The 16460-nt window shown below is 44.0% G+C and overlaps 1 protein-coding gene across 1 annotated transcript in view; it reads right to left on the reverse strand.

The window, feature by feature from the left end:
- The window catches only part of SYN2 (synapsin II), a 211170-nt gene that overhangs the window by 39772 nt on the left and 154938 nt on the right, over positions 1–16460 (reverse strand). The window contains exons 6-7 of the mRNA XM_054639980.2: positions 6237–6299; positions 3707–3849 (exon numbers count right to left, since the gene is read on the reverse strand). Of these exons, the coding sequence (XP_054495955.2) occupies positions 3707–3849; positions 6237–6299 (206 nt within the window). The remainder of the gene's footprint in view (positions 1–3706; positions 3850–6236; positions 6300–16460) is intronic.

The raw sequence follows: 16460 nt of genomic DNA on the forward strand, positions 1-16460 counted from the left end.
CTCCAAGTGGGTGCTTGGCTGGCTGTGAGGATGCTGCAGGGGTCAGAGCAGGGCTGGGGAGTGCTGTGGGCACAGAATTCACTGGTGGGATCTCAGGAGATTGTGGGTTTGACACAGATGAACTCCAGAACGAGAGATCATGGTGAACTGATCCAAAACTACCCACCCAGACACCCGCAGCCCTAGAGATGATTTCTGTAATTATATATATGAAACATGTAGGTTTCCCACCCTTCTTCACTTCTGATAATTGCCAGGAGCCTTTCACATCATTATTTCCTCCTCTTTAACCAAACACTGAACAATAAATAAAACAACGCCTACACCTTTAAGTGCTTTACACTAAGGCTTAACATGTTTGTACTCAATTTGGTCTTTGCAAGAAGGAAGAACTGTTTTAGAATTGCTAAACAATTCATAGTAACTTGAGCTTCCCCTTTTCCAACACCTTCCTGCTTTATTTAGTAGCATTTGCAGTATCCAATCCAAATTGCTGGTACAGGGACTTATCATCAGAAAAATATGTGGAAATGTCTGCCTACTATTCTTGGGTAGGCAGCCTGCTCTGTGGTTTGATCCTCCAGCACTATTCCTTTGCTTGATGTGCTTTGCTTTTGGTTTATTGACCTTTTGATCAAAGAACTCTAAGCCTTGGCCTCACAGTCCTGCTTTTGGAGGGGAGATTTAGATACAGAGCTTTTGTACTCCTGTTTTTCTACATGGTGTGTGACCCTTTTAAACTGGATTTCCTTGAAGTCAGCTGAACGCTGCCCGGGTGCCCAGGGCAGTTAAGTGTGTGTCACACAGCCTCCAGAGGGGCTGTGGTATTTACAGGGATCCAATCCTGCTTTTTTGGCCATAATCTCTACTGACAGACGATAAGCACCAGTGTTTGGTGACTCATGGATCCACTTAAACCACAATTTCCCACAGAATTATAAACCCGAGGCTCTTAATAACTCTCTTTAAACTACAAAAACAAATGTTCAGCTGGTATTTTTTGTGGTGGCTCTCTAAGTGCTCTGTTCCTGTGTCACAGAGCAAAATGAGAACCAGCTGTAGAACAATATTCTACTGACATCATGTATATGTATGTGCACATGAAGAATTCTTCAGACATTTGGTAAATCTTCTCCTTTCCACGCTGCTTTGTAATAACGAGTCCGTATTTCATTTTGGGGTGTGATTTAAGTGCATGAAAGAATCTGGAGAAAAAAAATGATCACTAGGCTTTTAGCATTTGGATGAACCCAGAGTTTCTGAGCAGAAACTTAAAAATAAATAAAAAGGTAGGAGGAACAGGCTGTCATTTTAACTTATTTTTGCTGTCCCTTAGGCCAACTGCTTCTTCTGCAGACAAGAAACATTTATGTTTCAGAATGATAAATTTACCGTGGTTGACTCTTCCAAAATTATTCCTGATGCTGAACAGCATTTAAATCTCAAGTCAAAAGGGGAAAGAAAAAGTGGGGCTCTCTTCTCCAAAATGCTGTGGTTCCATTTCTATCACAGGGGATGAGCCCAGTATTGCATCTGGTACCTGGCCATGCATTGGAGCCAGCAAGTGCTGGGCCTTATCCCTTTCCCACTCACACTAAAGTGGGAAAAATCAGCTCTGTTTGTTTGGGAAGGGGAAAGATGGGCAGCAAAACACAAGGAATCTGCCTGTGAAAGCACTGACAGGAGAGGAAAGAGAGGAAAAGAGAGGAAAGAGAGGAAAGCAAGCCCCATGCAGGCCTGCAGTGGCTTGGGAAGGTGTGTGGGGAGAAGAGGGCTGGGACTGGGAGCAGGGCCAGAGCCAGGCTGGGAATGGCTCTGAGGAGGATCCAAGGGCTGAGGGACATCCTGGGGGCATCCTGGCAATGGGAACAGCTCTGCAATGAGGGGACAGGACAGAGGGACAGGAAGGTTGGAGCAGGCTGGGAAAACAGCAGGACTGGAGCACAGCACGGCCCAGACATGGGGACAGAGGGGAGACTGATGGTGCTGCCAGAAAAAGTAGAATGGGATTCTCAGAGAGGGGAAAATCAGGTCTGGAGCAGCAGTGTGAGAAAAACCCACAGAACTGGAATGAACCCTCCTGGGAAAGCTGGGGGGTAAAACTGTAGCATCTGCTTGAGGTTCTGGAGCCTGCAGGGAGAGGTGGAGAAGGCCCAACACACCTGAGTTCCACAGGGAGCTGAAATCACAGTCCTGTCTCACCAAACCACTGAATGTTCCAGAAACTTTTGCATCCTCATGAGCTATTTGGGTGTCCTGCCTTGGTCACTGTACAACACACATGCCCAACACACTGATTTTGCAATATTCAGTGAATTCTGGGTTCAGAAGGACGGGGTGTCCACACTGAGGGTGGGTCTGACCCATGGGAACTGTGCTTCCACCAGATCTGTGCTCTCCTGAGCCCCTCATGTGGGAGGGAGCAGGGATTTCTGAGCTGGTTTGGGAGTTTTGAGTTTTGGGAAGGCCAGACCTTGGATGTTCTTGCCCAAGTGCCCCCTCAGTGCCAGGTGAGGGCAGAGCAGGAGATCCTGTGCCAGCAATGTCTGAGTGAGAGCTCAAGAGTGTGTGGCCCTCCAATATCAACCTACGGAGAAAAATTCTTCCCCTTCTCCCACCCTGGACCAAAGATTCTATTTCCTCATGGCTGTTCTAAATTATTCAATTCTTAACATCAACCCTGTCTTTTAAATTATAAAACATTTTATGGATTTGCTTTAACCCTACTCCAGCTTCAACTTCTCTTAGTATTTACAGTTTGCTTGCAGTTCTTTACTGATAAAGAACCTGACTGTACCTTACAAATGATTCACAAGGATTTGCTGATTCCTCCACTGTTCAGGAGTTCCTTGAGAAATATCCCTGTGTCTGGATGTGGGTGTGGAAATGTAACTGTGTATTTTTATCCGTGTTCTGGTACATTTTCCCTGCCTCAGGATGGCAAGTGTGAAGGAACAAAGGCATGAGATGACCTAACTTGTCACAAAATGAGAAACAAAACAAGTGTTTGTCAGATTACCCTGCCTGATAATTGAAAATGAGCAAAAATCTGCATAGACACAGGTACCAGAGCTCAGCTCTTGCATCACAGCTGGTTTGCTGCTCCAGCTGAATGTCATCTGAGAAGCTGAAACATCCCCTGAGCCTCTCCTTTAGCCATGGCCTTCAAACAAACACCTGGGCTCCAACATGGCAAAGGTTTCCATGGTCTCTGTGAAGGACACTGCAAGATTGGATTGTTTTTTGATGGGTTATATTGAAAGGAGAGGACTTTGTTCCATTAAAGTGTGACAGTTCAGGCTTGTTTGCGTGAATGAATGCCATCTAACTTATCCTCAGAGGGGAGAAGAAAAATTTGAAGAAAATTTGGCCTTAAAGTGATGAAAAGGTATGAAGAAATCTGAGTTAAAAAATCCTCTGTGCAACCAAACCCTCTTCCAACTGCTCCTTTCTTTAAATGAAAATATTGAACACAAATTAGCAGCAAAACCCCTCTCACAGGCTCACCTGGTGTCTCATCCTCCTCCTCCCAGCCACAAACCACTGATAAAAAGAATTTGGATAAATACAGAAAGTCTAAAATACTCTTTCCAGAGAGTGTGCCGAGGGAGGCACCATCTCAGAGACTCCTCCAACACCCTTTCATCTCACTGATGCTTATCAACTTTGAACCAAAAGCAGGAAAGAACATAAGGATTTGGCTCACATGTATGCCTTGTAGTTACTGCCTATTTTTTGGATCCTGATGTCATATTTGGAGTCTATGAAGGGCTCAGTGGTGGCGTAGGTCTGAGTGAGTGCTACCACGCTGGCTATGTCCTGAAAATCGTAGTGGTTGTCTACCTTGATCTGGAGCCATCAAGCCACAAGAACACAGCACAGACAAAAGAAGAAAAGAGTCATTAGGAATAAAATGTGGAATTCGGTTGCAAACGGCATTTGTGAGAAGCATGGTTTTGACAACATTTATAAAAATCTGATATTTAATCTGATTTCTAGATTCTATAGCATTCCTGCTTTAAAACATCTATTTTTCTAGGCAAAATATTACCTGCTCATTTGGAGAAAGCAATTTGTAGGCACTGGAATTTTATTTTGGGTTGGGTTTTTTGTTTTGTTTTGTGTTGGTTTGGTTTTTGCTTGGTTTTGGTTTTGGTTGGTTTTTGTTTGTTTTTGTTGTTGATGTTTTTTTGTTGTTTGTTTGTTTTTTGGGGCGTTTTTTGATGTTAGTCAATTATAGATCTTTGGGCCTCAAAATTAATTTTTTTAGGTGTGACAGGCAATTCTGATGGACGCAGATTCTTGCTGGTTCTGTAAATTGCTCTGGTAACTGAATACATGTGGAGCCCACCAGGAATTTTGACATCATCCCATCAGCTTTTCCCATGAGGGAGGAGCTGAAGGGTCCTGATATCCTGGGGAGGGCAGGAGCACAGAGGGCTGGCTCCAGGCAGCAGATTCTACTCTCATTTTTCCATCATTCTCATTTTCCCCTCTGCTCTGAAGGAGCTGGGCTTTCCAGGGGTGGGAATTCCAGGGTTTTCCAGGGGTGGGAATTCCAGGACTTTCCAGGAGTGGGATTTCCCAGGTGTGAATGACACTAAACCATCAGTTTTACACCTTGGAGGGGCATGGACAAGTGGGGAATGCTGATCCAGAGGAGAGGAGAAGCAGATTTTGGAGGGCAGAGGGAGGACAGAGACATCACCTCTGGCCAGGGAGGACAGTCCCTGTGGGGATTAGAGCTGGGCAAGCAGGAGTGAAAGGGGCAGAACAGGGAAGTGGGGCTCCAATCCAAAGGACATTTCAGAGTGGTGAGGAGCAGGCAGGCTCAGGATTGCCCATGGTGTCCAACATGAGGAGTTTGCAGCTCTCTGAAAGCCCAGCACACCCTGGTTGCTGCTCCTTCTCCTGGGACTGGAGAACCTGAGGGCCACGCTGGGAGGTGGGACAATAAATGGAATTTGGTGGAGATAAAAGCCTGAGGTTAAAGTATTTGCCCCCAGCTCTGAGATGGAGAAAGACACAGAGTAATTTGCCATCTGAGAGCCAAAAACCAGACATGAGGTCTGGTTTCAACTTGATTTTCTGAAGACTGACTGGGCTGTGTGGGTTTAAGTGGGACCTCTGGAAATGCTGCTGCCAGCAGTGCCCTCAGGGAGGACTGGGCTTCCAGGGGAACCTTCCTTTGCTCTCTGATTGAATTCAGTCTTGGAGGGTTTGAAATATTTCATAGCTAAAAGGAAAAATAATTTCTAGACATTTGATAGGAGGAACTTTTCTGTGCATTGTTTCCCCTTTTCTCTAAATGAGAGGTGAATATCCAAAGTACAGCATAAACATTCTAACACTTCACATATGCAACCCACAGAAAGTGCAGTTTAATTAGTGGTTCAGTCTGCCCTTAATTAAATTGGCTGCTGGACTTCAATGATTTACTAAATATGAAACAAAGCAAAACAGTCATAGGCAAAAAATAACATACAGTACAAGCTGTAATCAAATCAGTTTTCTATCTGAAAATAGTGGCAAATATTATGTTCATGGAGCTTTGGAGATTCAGGATGATAAATGTAACTATTCTCTGATTAACTGATTGAAAATCTAACCACTTCTAGCACTGAAGTGTTTTCAGTGAGTGAAGTTACCCTGCAAGGACTAGAAGTTGGCACTGATAGCAGTGAAAATGGGATTTAAATGCTCTCCCACTGGCCCTGCACTGTGAGATAAGTGACACCAAAACATCTGTACTCACCACTGAAATGCAATTACTTTGGAGAAAGAAAGCAGCAGTTATACAGAGTATGAAACAATCACAGACAGCACATCGAGATAGGAAATCAACGTTCAGTACCAAGCTGAAACCAACAAAGAACCAAGGCAAATCCTTCCCACACTCCCAGCTCCAAAAAGTTGGATTGTGCAACAGACCTTGACTCTTGAAGAGTTTCAGTGCAGACAATACATTAATAAACAAGGTTTTGCTTGCAGAAAGCATCTCAGCACTGTTCAAAGCACATCCCACACAGGGCAACTCTCAAACTGCAAAGGCCAAGTTGTAAAAATACTTTGGGCATGGTTTAATTTTCCTAGAGAGAGATGCTTTCTTATCATGGACAGGCAGAGATTTGCAAGGGGGGATCCAAGACATAGATAAAGGTAAAAGGGGAGGAAGGAGCATGCACAGGTAAGGGACAAACCCCAGGCTCCCAACATGCAACAAGTAGCATCTGCACCTTTCCCATGCCTGAGTGAGCATGTCCAATCTTCACAACAACAGGAAAGGTTGGCATTGTGAGCTGGGGGAACAAAACAGGAGCATTAGAGAAGAGACAGACCATGAGATTAAACAGCATCATTTAGGGCAATTATTGAAGCATGGTCATAACGGGACCAAAGCTGTTCTGGCCATGTGGAGCCTCAAACTGTTCATCCTCTGTGTGCTGGTGACTTGCTGGGTGGATTTTCTGAGCACAATGGTTTTCCCAATACAGCCAATTGGTGCTCTTAACTTTTCTTCATCTCAACATTTTTTTGTATGTCTTTTAACTTCACTTTTTAAACTGAATTTCTGCTGTTTCCTACTTTAAGCTTAAGGTTGGCATTGTGAGCTGGGGGAACAAAACAGGAGCATTAGAGGAGAGAGCAACCATGAGATTAAACAGCATCATTTAGGGCAATTATTGAAGCATGGTCATAACGGGGCCAAAGCTGTTCTGTGGAGCCTCAAACTGTTCATCCTCTGTGTGCTGGTGACTTGCTGGGTGGATTTTCTGAGCACAGTGTTATTCCCAATACAGCCAATTGGTGCTCTTAACTTTTCTTCATCTCAACATTTTTTTGTATGTCTTTTAACTTCACTTTTTAAACTGAATTTCTGCTGTTTCCTACTTTAAGCTTAAGGTTGGCATTGTGAGCTGGGGGAAACAAAACAGGAGCATTAGAGGAGAGAGCAACCATGAGATTAAACAGCATCATTTAGGGAGATTATAGAAGCATGGTCATGATGGGGCCAAAGCTGTTCTGGCCATGTGGAGCCTCAAACTGCTGGTGACTTGCTGGGTGTATTTTCTGAGCACAGTGTTATCCCCAATACAGCCAATTGGTGCTTTTAACTTTTCTTAATCTTAACATTTTTTTGTATGTCTTTTAACTTCACTTTTTAAACTGAATTTCTGCTGTTTCCTATTTTAAGCTTAGCCTCTGTGTTTTCTGAGCCACAAACACACTCTCCAAGGTTATAATCAGCAATGATGCCAAATTAACCACCTTTTGCCCTTAATTTCCACTATTTAACAGGGCTGTAAATACATTTGCTGGCCACTTATGAAAGCAGTGATGTTTAATTCACAAAAACTTGCTTTAAAGACAGCTCCTAGCTTGTGCTACAGAACATCTGAGTTTTCTAGGGAAGGCTCCAGCTTCTGGCCAGAATGCAGGGAATAATTTGGAATAATCCAACCACTGAGTAGGAAATCAAATATACAGAAGCAGATGAAAAGACTTTATCCACTGAAATGGGAATGCTTCTGTCTCTCAAAAAGTGCTGTGAATGACCACTTCTGCTTCCATCGTTCACTTGAAAAGGTTTGAGATTTCCCAGTCATGGCCATGGTTGGCACTGCTTTTTTCACTGAAATTTGCATCTATTGAACCTCTATCACTCAAGCACAAACCTCATTTCACAGAAGAAGTTTATAACTAGGAGTAAAAAGCTGAACACCTTCAACATGTAATTAAACTGGACAGCAGCAGGACAGTATTACAGGCTCCAAACCCTCCCTTTAGTGCCACAGTAAATACAGCCAGAGGCAAAGCTGATGCTCTGGAACATAAACTAAGAATTGTTGGAGGTTTTATGAGACACTGACTGGTTTCAGAATGACCAGAAGCACTTGCATGACACAGTAAAGCTCACCCCTACAGGAATTTAGGAATGCAGTTCTTGCTAAACTGCAGCAACCAAAGTTCCTGCTTAGTCAACATCCAGTCACTGCTGTATCACTTTCAGATTTTAAACCAGGCTCTTTTGTTTTTTCAGTTCTTGAGGGTAGGAGGGGAACAAATCATTGCCAGAGTGGAGATTCATCAGGGCAGCAGCACATTTCTGTGTCTGAGCTGCAAACCACTGCAGAGGGGTTTGTCATGGAAATGCTGCAGACCCCTGAGCACAGCAGTGCAGATGGCACTCCTGTAATTAGCAGGGCCACGGATCTTCCTGTGATCCCAAAGCTGTGGAATCTCTGTGGCCCACAGCAGCCAACATATCTCATATTATTAAAAAAAAAAAAAAAGAAAATGAAAAGAAAAATAAAAAAAGAAAACGAAAAGAAAAAAGATCTTCCTGTGATCCCAAAGTTGTGGAATCCTCTGTGCCCACAGTAGCCAATACAACTCACATTAAAAGAAAAAAAAAAGGAAAAGGAAAAGAAAAAAAGTGCTTTCTCCCTCAGAAAAGTGCAGGAACATCATTTTCTCTGGACCCTGATCCTGAGATTCCACGTGCTCCACCACATCCCAGCACAGACTGAGGGAACAGGCTCTGGATGCTGCGGCTCAAACTTCAGAGAGGAAAAAACCAGGCAGGCAAAATTCAATAATTCTCTTGTTTGTAGCTGTCCCTGGGACAGGTTGATGAAGCTCAGCAGTTGTTATTTTGGGGTGTGAGCAGCTTTTCCTCTATTGCTGCTCTGATTTTATTTATCCCAGTTTTCCCTCTGCCATGGTGCAGCACCTCTCTGCCACCAACCCATGGCCAGGGGATTGTTCTGCCAATGAAACCTGAAATGTGCCATGGAAATGAAAGAAAACCTGACCTGAATCCTCCCTTCCCATTCCCAATCTGCTCTTTGTCAGGCACTCCCCAGACTATTCCTGCATTTGGTGAACATTATACGTGATACAAGTGAGATTGTGACAGTCAAAATTTACCAGCTCCATGGATTTCCCTTTAATTTGCATTATAATTACTGATAGTTATAATTTATGTTATGATTACTGGTATAAAAGCTGTTTGCTTTGAAAAGTATTACTGAGGGGAAAAGGCCATTTTGCAAAAATCTTGAGGATTTTTTGAAACCTTTCTTAAAATCAGGAAAGTAAAAATTCTACAAATTCTAAACATTCTAAAACTTCTACATTCTAAAAATTCAGACATTTAATTCTGGCAATTAAAAACTGAGGGGAAAAACCCAAAGAGCAACCAGAGAAATTGAGAAATCTGCCAAGTTCCTAAATGGGAGAGATGGAAGGGTCTGCACTGCCTGAGCCCTTCCACACACATATAATATCCACAAAATACAGCAGAATGAAAAATAGGATTAGCAGGAGTTCTAACTTAAAGAGCAAGGCAAGAAACCACCGCTATTAATTAGACAGAAACCAGAATATTTGGCAAAGGTGGAATAAAATTTTCAAAATGTATAGTCATATATGAATATGATTGGACTGGTAATAAATATTGGTAGCAACTGGAAAAACTCCTGGCTCCTTGTGGAACACAAATGCAAACAGCTGAGGAACACACTGACATTGGCCAATCCAATGCCATTAATCAAAATAACAACAGTGAAAATTCAGATTTTATCCAGGGAGGATAAATGCCACTTCTTGATGAGCATGAAAATCTAAAAAGTCAGCTCATTTCATTATTTCCTTATTGATGTCACAACAGCAAGGATAATTATTATTAATTATGGTTTCTCAGCGTTTCATCTGCATCAACTTTTAAAATTTAAGAATTTACTATGAGCTTAAAAGGCAAATACTTCATTGTATGAATCTTCAGGATGTGGCCACTTAAAGATTTCATAACTGTGCTTAGCTTGTTTTTTACTGTAAAAAGGAATATTCTAGTTTGATAAAATTCCACAAAACCTCCAATGTCACCCTGGCTAATCTGTGGTGCAGGTAATTCAGTGACCCAGTAGGTGGCTACAGAATTAACCAGCACAGTCCCCATCTGGATTGGAGTTTGCATTTTTCCACATGGAATGGAAATCCCTACCCTCCCCTACTGCAGAAATTTTCTGGAGTTTCTAAGTCTGGTTAATAGAGTGTTACCCTGTGATTAAAAGTCTATGAATTTAAAATAAAACCCTCAAATTTCAGCTCCATACACTATGGTGCTCAATGGTTTCTAAGTTCTACTGCAATTTAAATATTTTTGAACAATTTCAATACAAGCTGGTTTTTTCCCCAAGAGATATAATTTGAATTCTTCTAACCTTTACTTTGAATTCTTTTAACTGAGACATAGTGTGAAATATAATCAAAGACTTCTATAAAAATAGAACCAGGCAAAGATTATCTGCAAAAAAAAAAGAGTCCAAAAACCCCTCTGCTGGCAACAATAGAGACAACAGAGTTTTCTGAAGGTGGTATTCACCCTGCTTTCATGTCCTCGGGGTTGAGCTGACTAGAAAAGCCACAACAGGAAAAAAAAAAAAGAGGGGGCGGAGAAGCAGTGACAAAAAAACCCCAGATGTTGCATAAACATGACTTACCTCAAGTTCAGTGTTTAAATATTTATCTTTCCAATAATCCCCAAGCAAAGTTCATTTAACCACTCTAGTTCCATGTAATTTATTTGTGGAATATGCATCAGCCTAAATCTAATTTTGCTCTGCTTACTTTGGAGAAAGGAAATTAAAAGTGAAATAATGAAGGTGGCCTTTTATTCATTTTCTTTTTTATTTTTTTTTCCTCCTTTCCCAGAAACAGGCAGGAAGAGCCCTAAATCAATAAACAAGCAGCAGATGTACTTTCTCTGGTCTGTTTGGTTTGCAGAAAACACAATTTCCAGATCAAGTGGGGGCTCAGCCAGGCAGGAGCTCCGTCAGCAGCAGGGCCAGCCCAGCTCTGGCCCCTCAGCACCAAACCCTACAGCAGCAGCTGCTGGCCTCAACAAACACAGGCACAATTTTGGCCATGAGGAGCCACATTTTCCCCTTGGCAGCTAAAAGTGGGTGTAAAACTCTCTGTGCAAGGAGTGAGGCTTAATACCCCTGAGAAGTTGAATACCAGAACTGAGAAAAACTCAGGATTTCAGGGTAACCCAGGGCTGAGGAACACCCAGGGCTGGGGAGGAACCAGGACTGGGGATAACCCAGAACTGAGGAAAACCTGGGATTTCAGGGTAACCCAGGGCTGGGGATAATCCAGAACTGAGGAAAACCTGGGATTTCAGGGTAACCCAGGGCTGGGGATAACCCAGAACTGAGGAAAACCTGGGATTTCAGGGTAACCCAGGGCTGGGGATGACCCAGAACTGAGGAAAACCTGGGATTTCAGGGTAACCCAGGGCTGGGGATAACCCAGAACTGAGGAAAACCTGGGATTTCAGGGTAACCCAGGGCTGGGTATAACCCAGAGCTTAGGAACACCCAGGGCTGGGGAGGAACCAGGACTGGGGATAAGCCAGAACTGAGGAAAACCTGGGATTTCAGGGTAACCTAGGGCTGGGGATGACCCAGAACTGAGGAAAACCTGGGATTTCAGGGTAACCCAGGGCTGGGGATGACCCAGAACTGAGGAAAACCTGGGATTTCAGGGTAACCCAGGGCTGGGGATAACCCAGAACTGAGGAAAACCTGGGATTTCAGGATAACCCAGGGCTGGGGATAACCCAGAACTGAGGAAAACCTGGGATTTCAGGGTAACCCAGGGCTGGGTATAACCCAGAGCTCAGGGTAACCCAGGGCTGGGGATGACCCAGGGCTGGGGATAACCTTGGATTTCAGGAAAACCCAGGATTCCAGGATAACCCAGGATTATTAATTATTTAATACCCTGAGCCAAAGGGAAGGCTGAGGTGATTTGTGTTATCTTTTTAGCCAGGGCAGTGAGGAAATAAAAGTTCAAGAAGATAAAAAGAGTAGAGCTTAAATTTATTATTGGGAGAGGAAATTGTGCCTGATCTGTGAGTCCTTGGCCCAAAATTGAAGGCTGAAGTGGTTTGTGAGCTAAGTACAACACAGGTCCCAGGGCCACCTGAGCTCCCAGGGACACCAGTGGGGATTGGTGCAGAACTGGAGGGTCTGAGCTCCCTTTGGGACTGCCACCACCACCTGGGGAGGCTGGAGCTGCACAGGGCAGCCCCCTGTGCCCCCTGAATCAGCCAGGGCTGGAGAGGACCCTGGGTTATGGGGTGACTCCCCCAGACCACCAGGAGATCCCCCTAAAATGCCTTTGTCCCCACAAGTGGTGTGTAATAAAAAATCCCAATGATCTAAATGAGCACAGGGGGATCTGATGGCAGAAAATCTGCTGGTTTCAAACCTGCACAGCATGAAAACAGAAATTGTCATTAGGAAGGAAAACACAAAGTGTAATTGCAGTGAATCAATGAGAGCACCTCCCATAGATCCCTGGAAGACAAAAACTCCGCAGAAACAAATTCGATTTTGATTCTGGCATGTCAGTGTTTAATTCATCCTTCCACCAACTGTTTGGAAAACTGCTGCCTCAAAAGTCAAGTAACACTTTGCCACTTTATAAAACAATTACCCAAATTGCTGTGCCTATAAAGTGTAAGGATTTTTTGCTGTAGTATTTCAGAGGTGACAGCTCTAAATTCCCGCCTGTTTGAAGCAGGCTGTAGCTCACATGGAGGCATTGGAGTTTAAAATCCATAAAAGCTCACCTGTTTTGTGAAATGCTATTGTGAATTTTCAACATGATTGTACAGGTGAGGTACAGGATGTGTAGTGTGACTTCATCAGATAAAATAAAAGTAGATTTTAGAGGTAATGGCGATGCCAAAGGAGAACCAGGGAAGAAAGAGCAAAGTCAAAGCATTGAGAAGGCAACAGATAAATTCTGGGTTGTTGGAATCTGAAATGCAAAGAACCCTCAGGACTTTGGGCCTGTAAGCCAAAGCTTAGAATTGAACACAAGATTTGATCTGAGACCTTGGAAAAGGCTCCCAAACTTGAGTGCTAGAAGCGAGAATGTGGATTTGTAGTTTAAAGCAGAGTCATGTTAAGCTAAGTAAAAGAAAGTTTAGAGTTTTAGAGTTTAAGATCTAGAAAAAATAAAAGTAGCTACAAAGGTAAACAAGAAGTTTAGAATGCAGCACTGTAGGTCTGTGTGTCATAACATGATTGGCTAAGAAAGCTTACACTGTAGCATGAATCCATAAAATGAAATATTCAAAGATTAGGTCAAAAACACTAAGATCCTTGTTGGTAGTGTTTATATGTATATATATATAATATATATTAATAACTCCTTAAAGTTATAATAATTATAACCTATATATATTAATTATATAAAGATATATATATAACAATAACTCCTTAAAAAGTCTTGCCACTGAGGGTCTTGTGACCTTCTAAACCATGCTGTAATGATGTGAACTAAACTCATCCTTCCTACCTATGTAGAAGATAAGAAAAATAAACCACATCATCAAAACAATTCAGAGGGCCCGTCTCAAATTCCTTCCATAATTCCCCACAAGTGAATTATCACAATGGGAATGGACACTCCTGACTGCTACCATTCTCAAATAAGATTCATTTGCCACAATGAAGCGAAAATCAGATTGATATGGATAAAAAATTGTGCTCTGTGCACTGGGAGAGGCTAAAGCACGGAGCAGGCAGCCCAAGCAGGAGACTCTGCATGGACTCAAAGTGCCTGACAGCTGAAGGGACAATGAGGTGGCTGTGGCACGTCCCTGGCAGTGAAAAACCCTTCCAAAAGCTGTTGCCCTGCAGCAGAGTTCAGTGCTCCTGGCCCAGCTCCCAGGCTGAGTGTGAGCTCTGAGCCACCAGAGCAATGCTGTGAGCAGCCCCAGGACGGACAGACTGACAGCTGCCTGTCTGTGCTGCCTTCCTGGGAACATGGGCTGGGCTGGGCAGGCAGCAAGGGCAGGAGGAATCCAGCACAGCCAGGCACAGGGCATCCTGCAGCCCTGGGTTAACCCAGGATCCTGGGGTTTCCTCAGCCCTGGGTTAACCCAGGATTCTGGTGTTTCCTCAGCCCTGGGTTAACCCAGAATCCTGGGTTTGCCTGAGATCCTGGTTTATTCTGAAATCCTGGGTTTTCCTCAGCCCTGGGTTATTCTGCAGCCCTGGGTTACCCCACAATCCTGGGTTATCCTAGAATACTGAGTTTTCCTGAAATCCTGGGTTTTTCTTAGCCCTGGGGTTATCCTGAAATCCTGGGTTTTTCTTAGCCCTGGGGTTATCCTGAAATCCTGAGTTATCCCCAGCCCTGGGGTTATCCTGAGCTCTGGGTTATCCCCAGCCCTGGGTTATCCTGAAATCCTGAGTTTTCCTCAGCTCTGGGTTTTCCTAACCCTGGTTTATCCCCAGCCCTGGGTTATCCTCAGCTCTGGGTGCTCCTGAATTCCTTAGTTTTCCTCAATTCTAGGTTATTCCCAGCCCTTTTTTATCCCCAGCTCTGGGTCTTCCTCAACTCTGGATTATCCTGAAATCCTGAGTTTTCCTCCGTTCTGCTTTCTCCCCAGCCCTGGGTTATCCCCAGTTCTGGGTTATCCTGAAATCCCGAGTTTTTCTCAGTTCTGGTTTCTCCCCAGCCCTGGCTGATCCCCAGCCCTGGGTAATCCTCAGCTCTGGATTATCCTGAAATCCTGAGTTTTTCTCAGTCCTGTTTTCTCCCCAGCTCTGGATGGTCCTCAGCCCCGGGTGTTCCCCAGCCCTGGGTTATCCCCAACTCTTGGTTATCCTGAAATCCTCAGTTTTTCTCAGTTCTGGTTTTTCCCCAGCCCTGGGTTATCCCCATCTCTGAGTTATCCTGAAATCCTGAGTTTTTCTCAGTTCTGGTTTCTCCCCAGCCCTGGTTTCTCCCCAGCCCTGGTTGATCCCCAGCCCTGGGTTATCCCCAACTGTTGGTTATCCTGAAATCCTGAGTTTTTCTCAGTTCTGGTTTCTCCCCAGCTCTAGATGTTCCTCAGCTCTGGTTTCTCCCCAGCCCTGGTTGATCCCCAGCCCTGGGTTATCCCCATCTCTGCGTTATCCTGAAATCCTGAGTTTTTCTCAGTTCTGCTTTATCCCCAGCCCTGGGTTATCCCCAACTCTTGGTTATCCTGAAATCCTCAGTTTTTCTCAGTTCTGCTTTCTCCCCAGCCCCGGGTGTTCCCCAGCCCTGGGTTATCCCCAACTCTTGGTTATCCTGAAATCCTGAGTTTTTCTCAGCCCTGGTTTCTCCCCAGCCCTGGGTTATCCCCAACTCTTGGTTATCCTGAAATCCTGAGTTTTTCTCAGTTCTGCTTTCTCCCCAGCCCTGGTTTCTCCCCAGCCCTGGTTTCTCCTGCAGCCAGAGGCGGAGGGCACAGGAGGGATGGGCAGTGGGAAGGGCAGGGAGCCCCTGGGGCAGAGCTGCCCTGGCACAGCTGCCCCTCCCCAGCAGCTCTCAGGGGATGGCCCTCATTCATTCCTCCATCTCCTGTCACCTCCAGAGGGCAAATATCCCAAACTCTGGGAGCCCAGGGGATTTAGTGCAGGGCTCTGGGGGCAATCAATGATGGTAATTAATGCCCACACTGCTGTTAGTGGGCACAAAAAATTGGAAAAAATAACAAAGATAACATGCACTCTACACGTTCAGTTGAAAGTATTTAATTCTCTTCTCTATCTAGAAGATAGTGGACAACTAATTTGCAACTTGTCATAAAAGAATTTTTAAATTTTGTTCTGAGCATAATGTTCTGCTATTGATTATGTAATTAATTTGATTGTACTAGGTAGAAAAAGTCTTTAGGACACCCAGAGCATAGCTGGACATGTTGTTCTGGAGAATCCTGGACAAAATGTGCCTTAGGGACCCATAGAGAAGAGTGTTTGCCCAACAGATTTCTTTATAATTTGAATCGTGTGAATTCAATTTGATATTGAATTTGATCAAGTTGGTCTATTTAGATCATCTATAGCAGCAGCCCTGTGATGGAAACCAATCCAATCAACTCCTTCATCACTTCCCAGTCCAGGTTTGGGAACTGCAGTCCCAGAGGGGCTGAGCCCAGCCCCTGGCAGCCCTGCCCGGGGGTTTTCCTGCCTCCTGCAGCTGGAACCCCCCTGCAAGCTTCCAGCCCTTCTCATCCCTCCCCTCACATGAAAGAAACCCATTTCTCCTAGGTAAGAACAGAGATGTTAACAGGTCTAAATTATTTTCAGGTGTTAGTCCTGGGCTGGGATCCAATCTTATGATTTGGAGCCAAAACTTTAGACTGGAAAAGTAAAAAGTCCAAGTGTGGCTGTGTGAAATCAGGACATTTTGTACAGGATTCCTGGCTCAGTGTTGGTGTGGATCTAAAGGCTAAAAACTAAACCCAATTCTAATAATTCTGAATATTTGTGGGGTTTTTTTCTAACAGACAGAGTGTGTCTTGAGGGGGATGGGAATTAAAAAGAAAAATAATCTGAGCACTAATATTTGTATAACTGTTCAGAAACGAAATAAATCTGCTGCTGTAAAACATGTACACTTCTCTC

This window comes from Agelaius phoeniceus, chromosome 11 (assembly GCF_051311805.1).
Source record: "Agelaius phoeniceus isolate bAgePho1 chromosome 11, bAgePho1.hap1, whole genome shotgun sequence".
Lineage (NCBI taxonomy): Eukaryota > Metazoa > Chordata > Aves > Passeriformes > Icteridae > Agelaius > Agelaius phoeniceus.